At 43.7% G+C, this 16,311-nt stretch overlaps 1 protein-coding gene across 1 annotated transcript in view; it reads right to left on the bottom strand.

The window, feature by feature from the left end:
* The window catches only part of BANP (BTG3 associated nuclear protein), a 217,576-nt gene that overhangs the window by 113,963 nt on the left and 87,302 nt on the right, over positions 1-16,311 (bottom strand). The window contains exon 8 of the mRNA XM_060788495.2: positions 1,830-1,997. Coding sequence (XP_060644478.1) covers positions 1,830-1,997 — 168 coding nt within the window. The remainder of the gene's footprint in view (positions 1-1,829; positions 1,998-16,311) is intronic.

The following is a 16,311-nucleotide window of genomic DNA, read 5'->3' as shown; positions in this document are numbered from 1 at the left end:
GAGCTTTGTGACAATAGGAACATTTCAGGATGGAAAACATGGGACATCTTTTCTGAATGGAACCAATACACAGCACAGTCTTTTTTTTCTTTCTGTTTCAAACCTTTGAGGCACCTCCACGATTTAAAAGATTTCTCATAGCTGAGTATTAATGAACTATTAGCAATACTAATTGTATTTTTCTACAAAAGGGGCCCTTCATGGGGGGAAAACCCGACCTAGCTCCCATATTTGGCACAACAGTGAGCCAAATAAAACACATCTGAATGCGCTTGTTTATTTTGCTTCTTGTTGTGTCCAAGCGCCAGGCTTTCCAAGAATTTCAGTCTTTGTTCTCCAAGAAGAGAAGCAAAGGCTAGAGAAAAGAAGTCACGGGAAAGAGCTGCAGAGCTGCACCAGGTAAAAAAGCCTGTAGTTTTTCAATCCCCGTCACTCATCTGTGTCTCTTTCTGTAGTAGAAAGTCATGTGTTTGTTATGATTTCTGTTGTACTTCACTTGTTGTTCCACAGTATTTTACTTATGTCAATAGTTACTTTCTCACTGGGTATTTTGAGCTCTCAGAAAAGGTGAGACTTTTTTCAAAACACAGCAGGGCCTATACTGTCAAAGGGGCCAGGGGTGCAAGACCCTTGTAGTAGACTTAGAAAATCCGAGAAAGAACAAAGTAGTCAAATCTGTGGAACAGAGATGAGCGCTGTATGATAGTCCAGATGTTCCTGAACTAAAGTTCCCATGAGCTCAAGCTGTAAGAACAATGGTAAGGAGATTTGTGAGATGCAGTCCAGCATCACTGAGAGCAGGGTTTCTCAACCTGGAGGTCAGGACACCTTGTAGGGTCATGAGGAGGTTTCAAAGGGGTTGCCAAAGGCCATCAGAAAAAATATATTTCTGATGGCCTTAGGGAACCCTTTGGCAGAGAAGGCTGAAGATCTCTCCACGTGTCCTTCTCTTCCTTTTTGGAAACAGAAAGCAAATCCTCCCACCAAAAGCCCTCCTCCACTGTGATTGGCTGACCTCTCAGACAAGGAGAGGACTGCTTCTGAGACTCCAAGCAGGGAGGGGAGAGTAGGCATGCTCAGTGCACGGCAGAATGGTGCGCATGTATGGGGCGAGGGAGGGCATGTGAGGCTGGAGAGTGGTTCGCACCAGAAACTCCCTTCAAGGCATGGGGATTCTGTGTGGGAAGTTTGGCCCAATTTTATCATTGGTGGGGTTCACAGCGCTCTTTGATTTTAGGTGAACTATAAATCCCAGCAACTACAACTCCCAAATATCAAGGTCTATTTTCCCCAAACTCCACCAGCGTTCACATTTGGGCATATTGAATATTTGTGCCAAGTTTGGTCTAGATCCATCATTGTCTGAGTCCACTGTGTTCTCTGGACGCAGGTGAACTACAACTCCAAAACTCAAGGTCAGTGCCTACCAAACCCTTCCAGTATTTTCTTTTGGCCATGGCAGCTCTGTGTGCCAAGTTTGGTTCAATTCCATCGTTGAAGTTCAGAATGCTCTTTGATAACTGTAAATCCCAGCAACTACAACTCGCAAATGACAAAATCCGATATTTACATTACGATTCATAATAGTAGCAAAATGACAGTTATGAGGTAGCACTGAAAATAATTTTATGATTGGGGTCACCACAACATGAGGAACAGCATGAGCCGCCCCGAGTCCCTCCTCTGGGGGTGGAGAAGGGCGGGGTAAAAATGCTTGAAATAATTGTATTAAGGGGTCGAACCATTAGGAAGGTTGAGAAACACTGACTTAGAAGGTCACACACTGCCCGGCTTGCTATTCTGCACCAGGAGGAGAAGCCTTTCCTTACCTGAGCCACTGTAGGAGGAGGAAGAGGGTGTGCGTCTTGAAAAGCTTTTGACCGCGAGGCTCTGCCCTCGTTGCTTTCGCCGCCAAGCCGTTCGACATTTGGAGTCTATGCTCTGCTTGATCCGGTACCAGTCAGACTCCGTGATGCCAAACTTATAGAAGAGGTGGCCTGTAAAGGAATGGAAATCTACCATATAAAAACCACAGTCTGGGAGCTTCAATTGGTGGCATTGCAGACCTAGAAATGCATATCCGTTTGAACCAAGTCCTACCACCTCCCTCCCACATCTATTATTCCATACATAAATGATAAGCATGGAAGCTTTGATAATGGTGTCGATGATGGTAATATTTTCATTGATTTTCTGCCTTGATCACAACAATGGGACAATGGGACTCAAGAAGCCTTCCAAACTCATATTAAAACCAGTACAGATTTGTGTGTTGGACCACAATTTTGGAGACCAGGGTTCAATTCCCCACTCAGGCATGGAAAGCGAGCACGTCACACACTCTCATCCTCACCAAACTATGTGATAAGGCCATCTTGAGGTTGCTGTATGTTGAAACTTACTTGAAAGCACACAACAGAATGTAAACCTATCAAAAACATGAATCAATATGTATGCGTTTATTTGAAAAGTTAAGACCACTGAAAAGCCTAAAGGCACTGAATGAGTCAACCAGATGTCACATTCAATTGATGCCCATGGCAGTCTGTCTTTAGAAGACCAGCTATTTGTGTGGAGAAAGAGTTGGAAAGATGTATTGTCGAAGGCTTTCATGGCCAGAATCACTGGGTTGTTGTGAGTTTTCCGGGCTATATGGCCATGTTCCAGAAGCATTATATCCTGATATTTTGCCTGCATCTGTGGCAGGCATCCTCAGATGCTCTCGACTGACGAGTGAAAGGCAAGTCTACTGAAGTTTTGGTCTTCTGAGGAAAGGAAAAGTGGGCCCAATCCTTCCAGATAACTCCATGGTGGAGCACCTGTTTGGCTGCCAAGATCCCTATTTCCACCTCTAACATCTCCAATGAGAAGAAACCCTCCCCGGCCTTAATGCAGAATGCTGCATTAAGAAAGAAGATAAATGACAAAAATGCTTTCAACGTATGCCCACAGCTTTATGTAAACCTAACTGTTTTTGAAAACAGGGTTTAGAGTTTCCCCTTAACATTAAGTCTAGTTGTGTCCAACTCTGGGGTGTGGTGTTCATCTCCATTTCTAAGTTGAAGAGCCGGCATTGTCCATAGATACCTCCAAGGTCATGTGGCCAGCATGACTACATGGAGTGCCGTTACTTTCCCACCGAAGTGGTACCTATTGATCTACTCACATTTGTATGCTTCTGAACTGCTAGATTGGTAGAAGCTGAGCCTAACAGTGGGAGCTCACCCTACTCCTCAGATTCAAACCATCGACCTTTCGGTCAGCACATTCAGCAGCTCAACAGTTTAATCCACTGTGCCACCGGGGGCTCCAGATAATAGTTCAAAGAATAAAAAGGGAAACAGCTCTGAGGTGCTGGGTGTGTTTGCTTGTCCGTTGCTTTGCCGTTGCTGTGCATGATTCTCATATAGACATCATACAGAGTCTTGGTTGTTCGATCTAATATCCTAATTGTATAGTTCTCAGTTTGTACAGATTGAGCATCCCTCATCCATAAATCTGAAATACTCCAAAATTGTCCACATGGGTGGATAAGATTGGGAGACTTCTGCTTTCCAGTGTTCCGATGTACACAAACTTTGTTTCATGCTCACAATTGTGAAAAATGTTGTGTATAACATTATCTTCAGGCTGTGTGTATAAACTGTATATAAAACATAAACAAATGCCAGGTTTAGATTTAGTTCCCATCTCCAAGATGTTGTAAATATTTGCAAAAACAGGTGATTGCAAGATCCAAAAAATCTAAAATCCAAAACACTGCTGGGCCCAAGCATTTTGGATAAAGGATATTCAACCTGTATTGCATGAATCAGAGCTAGTGTGATCAAAAACCAATATTAATGTATGCTACTGAGGGTATCAATTGATTTGTGTATCCCTCCTTCTCTCTCATGGAATCTCAGAAGCATTCTCAATGGAACACTGGATCAAAACAGAGAAAACAGTACAGCTGGGGCATTATGTGTTGGAACAGCGCAAGGGCATATTCAGGCCAAGTGGATGGCCAAGAAAATGTCAACAATCAGTCACACCTGTTGCATGGCTCTTGTTGGTGATTCAACAAAACGAGTTGGGAAGTAAGCAAGAGTAGAACTGCAGGGACGTGTTTGCTACCTGAAGTGTTGGCAGGATAAAAATATATGCCGTTCCCATGATCTGGGCAAAGAAGAGTCAGGATTGCCAACAAAACCACAGAGAGATTCCAGATGTTGCTGCAACCAGGAGGCCTGAACCAAGAAGTCCTGAAAGGAAGTCCAAGAACGGAGAGGAGGAAGAGCCAAGGGTTTTTTATATGTGCCAGTGTCGAAATGGGGTTGAGGTGGAGGAAAGCGGTCGAGGGGACTCATAAAACCTTTCAGCACTCATTCTTCAGCCCCTCCATCCCAAGGAAGCGAGGCTTCTGCGGAGGAGATGCAATTTTTATTGCCTATCTGCCCCAAACCACACTCTCATCTAATGATGACGAACATCCCAGCAGTGCATCAGCTCCAAGTGGCAAGCTGTGGAAGTATGGTTCAGTTAATGTGGGTTATTCTCTCAAAATCTTCACCTGCCTTATTCTAACCAAATTGACTTTCAGAGACTTTGCATCTTATTAAACCAATAATAATGCTCTCACATTGACAATCTATTTAAGGTTTAAATTCTGTTCACAATTCTGTGGGGACGTATTTGAAAATACCCCAGTGCTGCCCTGTGGTAACTTCTTTGAGTACTCGTTCCTTGTGGAAAAACTGAAGCCACTGACTGGTTTCTTCTATGGGAAAAATCAAAAATTCAGAACTGAACTAGAGATTTTTCCTGATACCGGGACTGTGCTCCTGGAACTTATGAATGGCTCCACCTTTATTGTTTCCTTTATTGTCACAAGAAATATAATGTGCAGATTTAATAAATTTGGATTTGATTATTTATTTATCGTGTCATCAGCAACCAGAACATTGTATTACATTTCTAACAGAACAAAACAAACAAACAGATAAAAAAACACAAATTTTTCAAACTTGGTAGTTGATTAAATGTCATTTGACAGATATCTGGCCACTTGGAGTGCCTCTGGTGTTGCCGCAAGAAGGTCCTCCATTGTGCATGTAGCAGGGCTTAGGTTGCATTGCAGCAGGTGGTCAGTGGTTTGCTCTTCTCCGCACTCGCATGTCGTGGATTCCACTTTGTAGCCCCATTTCTGAAGGTTGGCTCTGCATCTCGTGGTGCCAGAGCGCAGTCTGTTCAGCGCCTTCCAAGTCGCCCAGTCTTCTGTGTGCCCAGGAGGGAGTCTCTCATCTGGTATCACCCATGGATTGAGGTTCTGGGTTTGAGCCTGCCACTTTTGGACTCTCACTCGCTGAGGTATTCCAGCAAGTGTCTCTGTAGATCAAAGAAAACTATTTCTTGATTTAAGTTGTTGATGTGCTGGCTGATACCCAAACAAGGGATGAGCTGGAGATGTCACTGCCTTGGTCCTTTCACTATTGGCTGCAACTTCCCGGCGGATGTCAGGTGGTGCAATACCGGCTAAGCAGTGTAATTTCTCCAGTGGTGTAGGGCGCAGACACCCCGTGATAATGCGGCATGTCTCATTAAGAGCCACATCCACTGTTTTAGTGTGGTGAGATGTGTTCCACACTGGGCATGCGTACTCAGCAGCAGAGTAGCATAGCACAAGGGCAGATGTCTTCACTGTGTCTGGTTGTGATCCCCAGGTTGTGCCAGTCAGCTTTCGTATGATATTGTTTTTAGTGCCCACTTTTTGCTTGATGTTCAGGCAGTGCTTCTTGTAGGTCAGAGCAGATTTGATATGAGGGTATGGATGGAACTGAAAGGTGAATGAATGAGAGCTAATAATTTTGGAGACACCATTCTAAGGATTAAGGCCTGCCATGATTAACTGCCTGCTTGCTGGACTGTAATTAAAACCTGCTAATGAGAACCTGCCATAGTAAACTGCTGACATTGATAAGAACTGTGACAAATGATTAACTGTCGTACTTTTGGGAAAAACGTTGTTTACATCTGTTTATTAAAGACAATGGTTTATTAAATTGAGAGAAGTGTTTACATCTGTTTACATTGGTCAACATTTGCTGATCAGAAACCGGATTAACTCTAAAGGCTGTTTACGTTAGTCGAAGACAATGCTCTTCAAGTCAAACCCAGAACACAATGGTTTGTTACCTGAAGACAAACATCTATGTCAGGAGGTGAAAACTCAAGATAATTTCAAACAGGACACTTTTTTGCTACATCAGCAGCAAATTCCTGTAAAAGACACTTAATACTCAAGTGTGACAGACCACAGGAGTCTGTGGTCTGTCACACTGTGGTCTCACTCACCTCTCTGCTCCATAGAAAAGACAGAGATGGTGTATGGAGAGTGTCAGATCTGCTATGGGAAAGCAGGATTCGGTACACTTTGGACATCTTTCTCAAGGGAAGAGGAACTAATGTGCTTTGGAGTCATGATACGTTTGCAAGTAGTCAGGTTCTGCTGTATGGAAAAACAGGGATCTGATCCTTAGCATTTTGGCGTTTTAGAAGCATTTTGGCATTATGGAGGTTTTGGAAATATGTGTTGGCAGGATGCAAGGAAGCAGGGTCTGGCCTAACAGGTGTTCTTCTCCAAGGAGGGAGAGAGGATATGGAAAATATTTGTATGCATGGAGATTGATGCGTGTATATGTATGTGTGTGAATGCTGAGTGAAAATGTATTTCCCCTTCTTTTGTTTGTTTGTTAGCCAATGTAACAGTAAGTTGTTTCTGAATCCAATGTAGTTACATATAATCTGTATATCTGTATATCTAAATGTTGTTATGTAAAAGCTCTGATACCCCTTCTTTTACTGGAAAATTGCAATAAAAAGAACCTATACTTTAAAGTTATTGAAAATTATTAATAATACACAGAGTAATGCATTAATGAATAATGTGTGTGTGTATATATATATATCTGCCTATCTCACACACAAATATGTATGATCCAATTTCAACATATCAGAATTTGTAGATGGAAAGAACTGACACAGAGATTTCCACCTCAATCTTCTCCACTAATTTGTGTGTACACACAACACACACTCCATAAATATATATTTTAGAAATGTAAAAGCCTTCCTGTTACATAAGCTCTTTTCCACAGTATCGCAGAATTCCAGCTGGATGGCAAGCGCCAACTTCTGTGCCGCCAAGAAAAACTAACTGAGGAATCAACAATGAAAATTTCTCCGCTTCCAAGGGAGCTTGTGGCTTTGGAAAGGCCTGGCGTGACAGAAACCCAACGGTTTCTGTGTGAATTTTATTTACATTTTGCCGACAATGGCATGGTCAGCAGCTCCAGTTCTTGGGGGATTAACTCATTCAGAAGAGGAGAGACTATGCATAAGAGAGCGAGAAAAATGCCTCAAAAGGATGGGCTCTGCAACTTTACGGAATTCAATTTTATGAGTGTTCATGAACTCGCAACTTTCCTTGAATCATGCAATGCCTTTTCCAGATGAGCCATACATTAATTCTCACGCGAAGGAACAGCTTGCGTTCGGCAATGAAGCTGTTTTTCCTCTCTCAGTGACAACTGGGATAAAGTGATTCCAGGGATGCCTTCGGACTTCTAAACCCTCTAGGAGAAAAATCAAGTGCCAGATGCTACGTTCTGGAGAGCAAAGCAGGTTGCAAACAAATTCAGTCGCTGCTTCTTCTCTTCCCACCTGATCTCTCGCAGGAGAAGACGGGAATGGGAAGGAGAAGAGGAGGGAGAAGAAGAAAAAGAGGAGGAAGAGGGTGGATGAAGAGGAGGAAGACTAAAAAGAAGAGGAGGGGCCCATCCTACCAGAATGATATACAAGACAGCAAGAAGCAAGCAAGATGAGGACCAGTTGTATACTAAACCTTATTCATTTGTTGTAAGCCCCATTCATATATGAGCAAAAATGACAACTAGGGGAATATGTTCCTGGGCTTCACAAAAGTACACAAAACTATCGATAACAAATAGCCCTATTTGTGGCGTAATGTAAAATAAACCATGTGTAGTCAGCCCACACACTGCCTTGCCAGAGAAAGAAAATATGCCACACAGATGAACAAGTAGTTTACTCTTCGTAGTTGAAAACAACATATGTACAATGTGGTCAGTTGCATCAACTCACATAATGTCCTCTTATGAGAGATTTAAAATGACCTTTCTTTGTCCAGTAGATAAACCCCTTCAGCAGCTCATGAAGCAAGAGCACACTCCAAACTCTCTCTCTGCTTCTCTCTCTGCTGCTCCAAGAACCTGCATAGCTCAAGCCTGATCAATAATGTAACAGTATCAAAAAGTCCCAGGCTCAGCCTGCTCCGTGGGAATAACTTGACCAATCAGTTTTATGCATCTTATTTTACAGTTGACACACACACTCTGATTCCATACATGCTCCAACATTGCTGACATGATGGGCTTCTGGCCTGAGAATCTTATAGAGGTGTTCTGAATGACCCAGTAAATGCCCAAAGAGACCAGGTTTGGTTAGAAATAGATAAATTAAGACGAACCAATCCTTCAGACTTTTTTTTTGTGTGTGTCAGGAGTGACTTGAGAGACTGCAAGTAGCTTCTGGTGTGAGAGAATTGGCTGTCTGCAAGGACGTTGCTCTGAGGACGCCCGGATGTTTTGATGTTTTACTATCCTTGTGGGAGGCTTCTCTCATGTCCTCATATGATATGAAGTCCTTCAAATATTAAATTCACAGTGTAAATAAAGACCAGCGTATTTTAACTTCAAGTTCTTACTGTCAGTAACTGAGTCTTTCAAAAGGCATAGCAACCTTGCAAAACTGGAAGGAAACCCCATCCAAAAGCTGGCAAACTCCTCAGTCACTGGGGGAACAACCACCATTTTTGTTGGTTTTTCAATGAGCTTAACTGGAAATTTAGGGGGCTAGATTCAGCTGAAAGCTCTATTTTTTTAAAAGGAACTGCTTTAAAAGTGAAGACACTGACAACGACTTCAATAAATCTGTCTTGGGGGGAATCCACATCAGTCCCACATGAGGCTCAAGGGAGGGATGCGGCCAGCTCAGAACCAGCTCCCAACTGCCCAGCGCCTTTCAAGATTGTTTGTGCCGCCAAGGACATTTCACGACTTGGCTGTACAAGTGTTTCACTGTAAATAAAAAGGCAGACAGCCAGCGACTGGGTAAAGTTTCCTATATGGCAAAACCAACTGAAAAACAGCAAGTCTGTTTTCAGACTTAGATAGAGAGCTGTATGCCTTGTGAGCAAACAATGCCATAATAACACACACAGTGCCTAACTCTGGATAAATTCAAGAGAAAAGCCAGGAGAGAGCCAAAGACAGAGTTGGGACAGGAAAGCAAACAGATGCAAAAAGATGGGTCTCTGAACAGTTGTGAATGAAGAAGGCAGAGGGAGTCTGCCTGCATTCGATGGCACTTTTATTAGCACAGTTCAATGCTATGAAATCTTGGGAGTATTCGTTTATTTATTTATTTCGTTTCAGGAGCAACTTGAGAAATTGCAAGTTGCTTCTGGTGTGAGAGAATTGACCGTCTGCAAGGAGGACGCCCAGATGTTTTGATGTTTTGCCATCCTTGTGGGAGACTTCTCTCATGTTCCCACATGGAGAGCTGGAGCTGACAGAGGGAGCTCATCTGTGCCCTCCCCGGATTCGAACCTCCGACCTGTTGGTCTTCGGTCCTGCCGGCACAAGGGTTTAACCTATTGTGCCACTGGGGGCTCCTGTAGTTTAATGAGGCAGCAGTATGCCTTAGTAGAGAATTTTATTTATTTTTAATTTAAAACATTTATATTCCGCCCTTCTCATCCCGCAGGGGATTCAGGGCGGAACACAACATATATACGGCAAATATTCAATGCTGGGACATAAAACCATATGTACAAACATTAAAATCACTTACATCCACATTAAAAGTTGCTTTAAAACCATCTCAAGACACCATTTTGCCTCATTGCACTTGCCCAAGGGCTTGGTCCCACAGCGAGGTCTTCACCATCCTTCTGAAGGACAGGATGGAGGGGGCTGATCTAATATTGCCAGGAAAGGAGTTCCATAACTGGAGGGCAACCACTGAGAAGGCCCTGTCTCTCATCCCCGTCAAACGCGCCTCTGATGGTGGCAGGACCGAGAGCAGGGTCTCCCCAGAAGATCTTAGTTTCTGCAGTAGTTCGTAATGGGAGATGCGTTCAGACAGGTAAACTGGGCTTTATAGGCCAAAGCCAGCACTTTGAATTGTGCCCTGTAGCAAAAAGGCAGCCAATGGAGCTGACGTAGCATGGGAGTTGTGTGCACCCTGTATGCTGCCCCAGTTATTAACCTGGCTGCCTCTCGTTGGACTATTTGACGCTTCCGAACCGTCTACAAAGGCAACCCCACATAGAGTGCGTTGCAGTAGTCTATCCTGCAACTAAAGACTTTGCGAAACTACAATTCCTGGGCACCTTTACTCAGGGAACGTTAAATTCTGCAGGTTTCTGGTATGCTGGAGCCATCCACGCTGACATCTGTCTTTTGAGCCAGTCTCACCTCCTTCTTTATGACAAAGCTGCACTGATTTACAAAGAGCGAGTTTGAAAATCAAAGCCAGGCTCTGGAAAGTCCAGTAAGGAGAAGAAGGGGTTTGGAGAGAGGTCCAACAGCAGCAACGAAAAATTGTTTCTTTTTTATGTCCATTTTTAATGCCTTGCTTTGAAGATCTTCTTCTGATGTCTTTTGCATGTGCCGGAGCCTACAAGGCTTGGCCGGCTTAACAGCCATGCCCTTCTCCCAGCCAAGATCAAGAGGCACATCTTGCCTGGAGCTCCAAAAGGCCAGGTACAACCTGCTCTTACCCTCCTTTGCTTTATGCCTGAAACTGGAGACCCCATTCCTCACAAACTGCACTGCATGGAAACACAATGGCCAAGTTAAATCCCAGCTCCCTATGAAGCAAAGAGCTCCAAGTCACCCATACAATTCACAAACACCTGGCCAAATAGGGAGTTGGAAAAGGGGATGGGAAGAGATTTTTGCCTAGTATTCCTCTCAGTGCCTCAAAGCACTGTTGTTGTTGTTCATTCGTTCAGTCGTTTCCGAATCTTCGTGACCTCCTGGAACAGCCCATGCCAGAGCTCCCTGTCAGCCGTCACCACCCCCAGCTCCTTCAAGGTCAATTCAGTCACTTCAAGGATATCATCCATCCATCCATCTTGCCCTTGGTCGGCCCCTCTACCTTTTTCCCTCCATTTTCCCCAGCATAACTGTCTTCTCTAAGCTTTCCTTTCTTTTCATGATGTGGCCAAAGTATTTCATCTTGGCCTCTATTCCCTCCAATGAGCAGTCGGGCTTTATTTCCTGAAGTATTGACTGGTTGGATCTTCTCACTGTCCAAGGCACTCTCAGAACTTTCCTCCAGCACCACAGTTCAAAAGCATCTATCTTCTTTCACTCAGCCTTCCTTATGGTCCAGCTCTTGCATCCATAGGTGACTATAGGGAATACGATTGTTTAACCATGCGGATCTTCGTTGCCAGTGTGATGTCTCTACTCTTCACTATTTTATCGAGATTGGACATTGCTCTCCTCCCAAGAAGTAAGCATCTTCTGATTTCCTGGCTGCAGTCTGCGTCTACAGTAATCTTTGCACCTAGAAATACAAAGTCTGTCACTGCCTCTACGTTTTCTCCCTCTATTTCCCAGTTGTCAATCAGTCTGGTTGCCATAATCTTGGTTTTTTTTTTTTTATGTTTAACTGCAACCCCGCTTTTGCGCTGCCTTCTTTCACCTTGATTAGAAGGCTCTTCAGCTCCTCCTTGCTTTTGGCCATCAAAGTGGTGTCATCTGCATATCTAAGGTTGTTAATGTTTCTTCCAGCAATTTTCACCCCAGCCTTGCATTCCTCAAGCCCTGCGCATTGCATGATGTGTTCTGCATACAAGTTGAATAGGTTGGGTAAGAGTATACAACCCTGCTGTATGCCTTTCCCAATCTTGAACAAAGCACTGAGAGCCCTCCTAATGTTATTGGACTCCCAGTAGCTCAGCATTTCTCACCATTGTCAAGGAATGATAGAAATTCCAGTCCAACAACACAGAAAGGGCATTCTCTTTCCCTCCCTGGACTACTGGAACCATTCATTACTTGCCCTCCAGTTCAAAAACAGGTAGGATGCCCAGTGTCCAAAACTGGGCCACTGAAAACACAGAGGATATTCCCTAGTCATTGAAATAAGTCCAGCACAAGTCCAAACAAGGTCCAAACAACTGACACTGCTCAGTGACCTTACAACCTCTGAGGATTCTTGCCATAGATGCAGACGAAACGTCAGGAGAGATTCTAGAACATGGCCATATAGCCCAAAAAACCTACAACAACCCAGTGATTCCAGCCATGAAAGCCTTTGACAATACAACTAACCCTGCTTTTTTGAATTCCCATTAAAATCAGTGTTTCTTTTGCACCTTGAATGAACCACCAGAGTTTGGGATTCCTTGTGTGTACCTCTGCCAAACATTAGAAGCAATCCAGTAAAGAGGAAGAGGGTAATTGTCTTTCTGACTTTGCTTGATACTTGTAGCATTCGTTTGGCAGTCTAAAGCTAGGGGAAGATTTCAAGGCTGGGAATGAATTCTGTTTGTGTATGAATTTCCTTTAATTGCTAACAGTTTTCATAGCTACAGAAATAGAGAGAAATAGGTGGTACTTAGGCTTTTTTTCTTCTTTGTTTACTTCTGGACCAGGCTGTGATGCACCTAGTTAGTACCCAGCTGCATTAAATCACTACTGACTGAGAAGTCAGCCCAGATCCGAGTGCAGCCCAAAAGGCAGTTGCACCTGTCAAGTAGGAAATTTAGGTACCGCTTTATGCAGGGAGGCTAATGTAACTAATTTACGACACCATAAAAAAAACCTTCCAGCAGTGTGCGTAAGAATGAGAAAAAGGACTCGGAGTCAAAAGTGGACAGAGAAACAACAGCTCCCCCATGGCCGGAACTGAGCATACCCTCATGAAGCCAGAAAGCTGGAAAGTTAAATTGCTTCTGCGTCTGTCTATATATGCTGTCTGTCTATGGCACTGAATTTTTGCCATGTATGTGTGTATTGCAATCCGCCCTGTGGGGTGAGAAAGGTGGAATATAAATACTATAAATAAATAAATAAATAAATCTGCACCGTATAACCTTTGGGTTATCCGTTTTGTATCTGATTTTCCATTTCCACCCTCAGAGACCTCCACAGAGAGAAATGGAGACAAAATTTGCTTTCCAGTCAAAGCTAGTTTGGGTAGAATTGGTTTGGGGATCCAATTCTCCCATGACTATAGGAGATGCTGAATCCTATCAGCCTAATGCTTGCCTGTTGTATATCTTCGATTGCGTAATTTATCTATACACTATCTATCTATCCATCCATCCATCTATCTATACAAACAATAAAAGTGAAAATGTGTATGTGTGTCTGTGGCGGAGGTGTCTACTTACACAGACAGCCTCCACCTCCACAAACAGCTATAATTCCCACTGAGCAGGAGACATCCATGGCCCTCCCTCCACTGACATTGCAGGTTATTGTGAGCGCCATGAACATGTAGCCCAAATTCTGCCAACGTCCTCCCTAAACACCATACTGTTCCCCCCCCCCCCCAAGTGAAGGCTTTCATCAGGGGATAATTTCATCCTAGATGTTTGGTTTTTCTTTAAAATGGACATCCCAGGGTTCTAGTCTCTCTCTATGAGTGTGGAATTTGCATGACCCCACCCACTGCCTCTCCCTTAACCCTTTCCTACTCTTTCCTATGCGACAGACTTGAACCCAGCTGACAACGGATCTGGACCAAACTTGGCACACATGGCCAACTGCAAATCCTATCAGGGTTTGGGGGTGATTGTCCTGGGAATCTGGGAGTTGTACTTCATCCTTATCCAGAGCGTACTGAACCTAGCCAATGACGGATCTGGACCAAACTTAAGTGATATTACCTAACATCACTGGGTCCCCAAGCTAGGCAACAAGAAAGCTCATTTCATGGCAGTCCTGTATGTCAGCCTTTGACAACAAAAGATCTTGCAGTGAGGCCTGGAACGATGGTCGGTCCTGGAGCAGAAGAGCAGGTTTCTTCAGCCAAATTCCTGGGGAACCTAGGTTTAATTTCTCACATTCTTATTCCCACAAGAATAGTTTTGCTTTGATTTTCAACCCAAAAGGAAAAGAAAGAGATCTGCTGGACAAGGTGCCAAAGAGCATTTAATGAGCGCTTGATTCAAAGAAGACAGCAGCAGGTAAAACATGAGAACAGTTTCATTTCTGGTTCTGCCAACAGACTCCAAGTATTCCGTGCGTGGCTTTATGAGCCGCCAGGCTCAGAAAATGGCAGGCCTGTCTGTTTCTCCTGGCTCCATTTGGCCTCTCATTACCGTTCATCATGCGGAGGCTGTTATGCCGAACCTCGTCCCTTTCCAGATTTAACACCTGGCCCAGAGATCCTTTGTGGAAAATGGGGGAGTCGGCAATATGAGCATTAAAATTACAGTCTGCATATCACGATCATTTTTATGAGCTGTATTCTGGTTGAAGGAAGCATGCCAGAAATGTTTAGGAGTCGCTACGAGTGGCATTTAAATGAGATGGACAAAGCAGGAATGCGCGGCTGGTACCACATTCCTAGAACTGGGGGTCTCCTGATCTGAGAATGTATTCCTAGGCTCTGCCTCCAATCTGGCTATGACTTCTTCTTCTTGAAGTTTCCCAAACAAACCTAGTGGACCTGGCCAAGCGCACGGCCCAAAACTGACTCAATTGCTTTATAACGTGGCCTGGACCCTTTCCCAGCACACATGAAGCAAGCAGACCTTTTGGGGCTGAAGTAAGCTCTGCAGAATCTGAGTCTCTAGATTAAGAGACACCTTTTCGAGACTTCAGCAAATGAAGGCTGCAGGCCAAACGTCAAGAATTTACTTAGAAACCAATCCCACTGAAAATCTGATCCACATAAAGTTGTGGTTCCCAAGCTTTGGTTCTCTGCGTTTTGGACTTCAACTCCCAGAAACCCTAACCATTTTGTCCAGAAGTCTGAGAGTTGAGGTCCAAAAATGTGTGAATCACAGATGATAGAATCATAGAATCTGTTGGAGCTCAGCCTATAACTGCGTTTCAGGATCAGGGTGCTTTGGATGTGGGGAGTGATGTCAATGAGTTTCAAGATGGCAATGGTTTGGTCAATAATATTGATGCAGAGAATGACCAGGAGATCCCTGTTTAAAGTGTAGTTTCCCATGAGAATGTCCCTGATGTGTGTGGGGAGGATGGTGTGCTCCCTGAATTACTACCAGAGAGATCCCATGATTTGGAGCTTGAAAACAGCTCAGCACCAGGTGCAGAAATTAATGAGCCAATAGATAGATGGGAGGAGATTAGTCAAAACAGAAAAGCCAAACAGTGGCTTCGGCGTCCTGCCAGGCTTCAAGAAAAAAGGATAAGATACTCTCAGCTAAAGCGAAACCAATTTATGAGCGCTAGAGACATAGTTAACAAGGAGATGAAAGTCCCAAGTACAGGATATGTAATCAGATGAAGCATCGTTTAGAATCAAGTCAAGATCTTGTCCTTGTTTCATGAAAGCTCTGCTTGGAAAATTCATGTTTAAGTGCCTTTTGTTTCATGGTTTTAATTCTTGGATTCTATGATTTTATATTCATGCCTTGGATTAATGTTTCCTGATTTCTTGCATTTTGTATGGGGAATTTTGACGTTGTTTTTATGGACTTTGCTGGACTACTTTGTTCCTGCTTATCTTCTTACCGAATTGGATTTACCTATTTTTTAAAGTGCTTTTTTACTTTTCTGCTTTTTAATTATCTTCAATAAAAGTATTGTTTTCCCTACTAAACAGTGTGGTGTTTAAAATCAGAGGGCTTTCCTGTTCTGGAGTGCAACCGAATCCTAGAGTTGGAAGAGACCTGGTGGGCCATGCAGTCCATTCTGCCAAGAAGCAGGAAAATGGCATTCAAAGCACCCCCAACAGATGACCATCCAGCCTGTTTAAAAAGCCTTCAAAGAAGGAGCTTCTACCACACTCCAGGGCAAAGAGAGATTTCCATTGCTAAACAGCTCTCTTTCTCAGTTAGGAAGTTCTTCCTCATGTTCAGGTGGAATCTCTTTTCTTTTCTGTAGTTTAAAGGCATTGTTCCATTGCATCCTAGTCTCCAGGGCAGTGGAAAACAAGCTTGCTCCCGCCTCCTATTACTTCCCTTCAAATATTGATCCATGGTCTCATCATGTCTCCTCTCAGCCGTCTCTTCTGCAGGCTAAACATGTCCAGAGC

The sequence above is a fragment of the Anolis sagrei genome, chromosome 8, assembly GCF_037176765.1.
Source record: "Anolis sagrei isolate rAnoSag1 chromosome 8, rAnoSag1.mat, whole genome shotgun sequence".
Taxonomy (NCBI): Eukaryota; Metazoa; Chordata; class Lepidosauria; order Squamata; family Dactyloidae; genus Anolis; species Anolis sagrei.
This window is presented reverse-complemented; position numbering and strand designations above follow the sequence as displayed.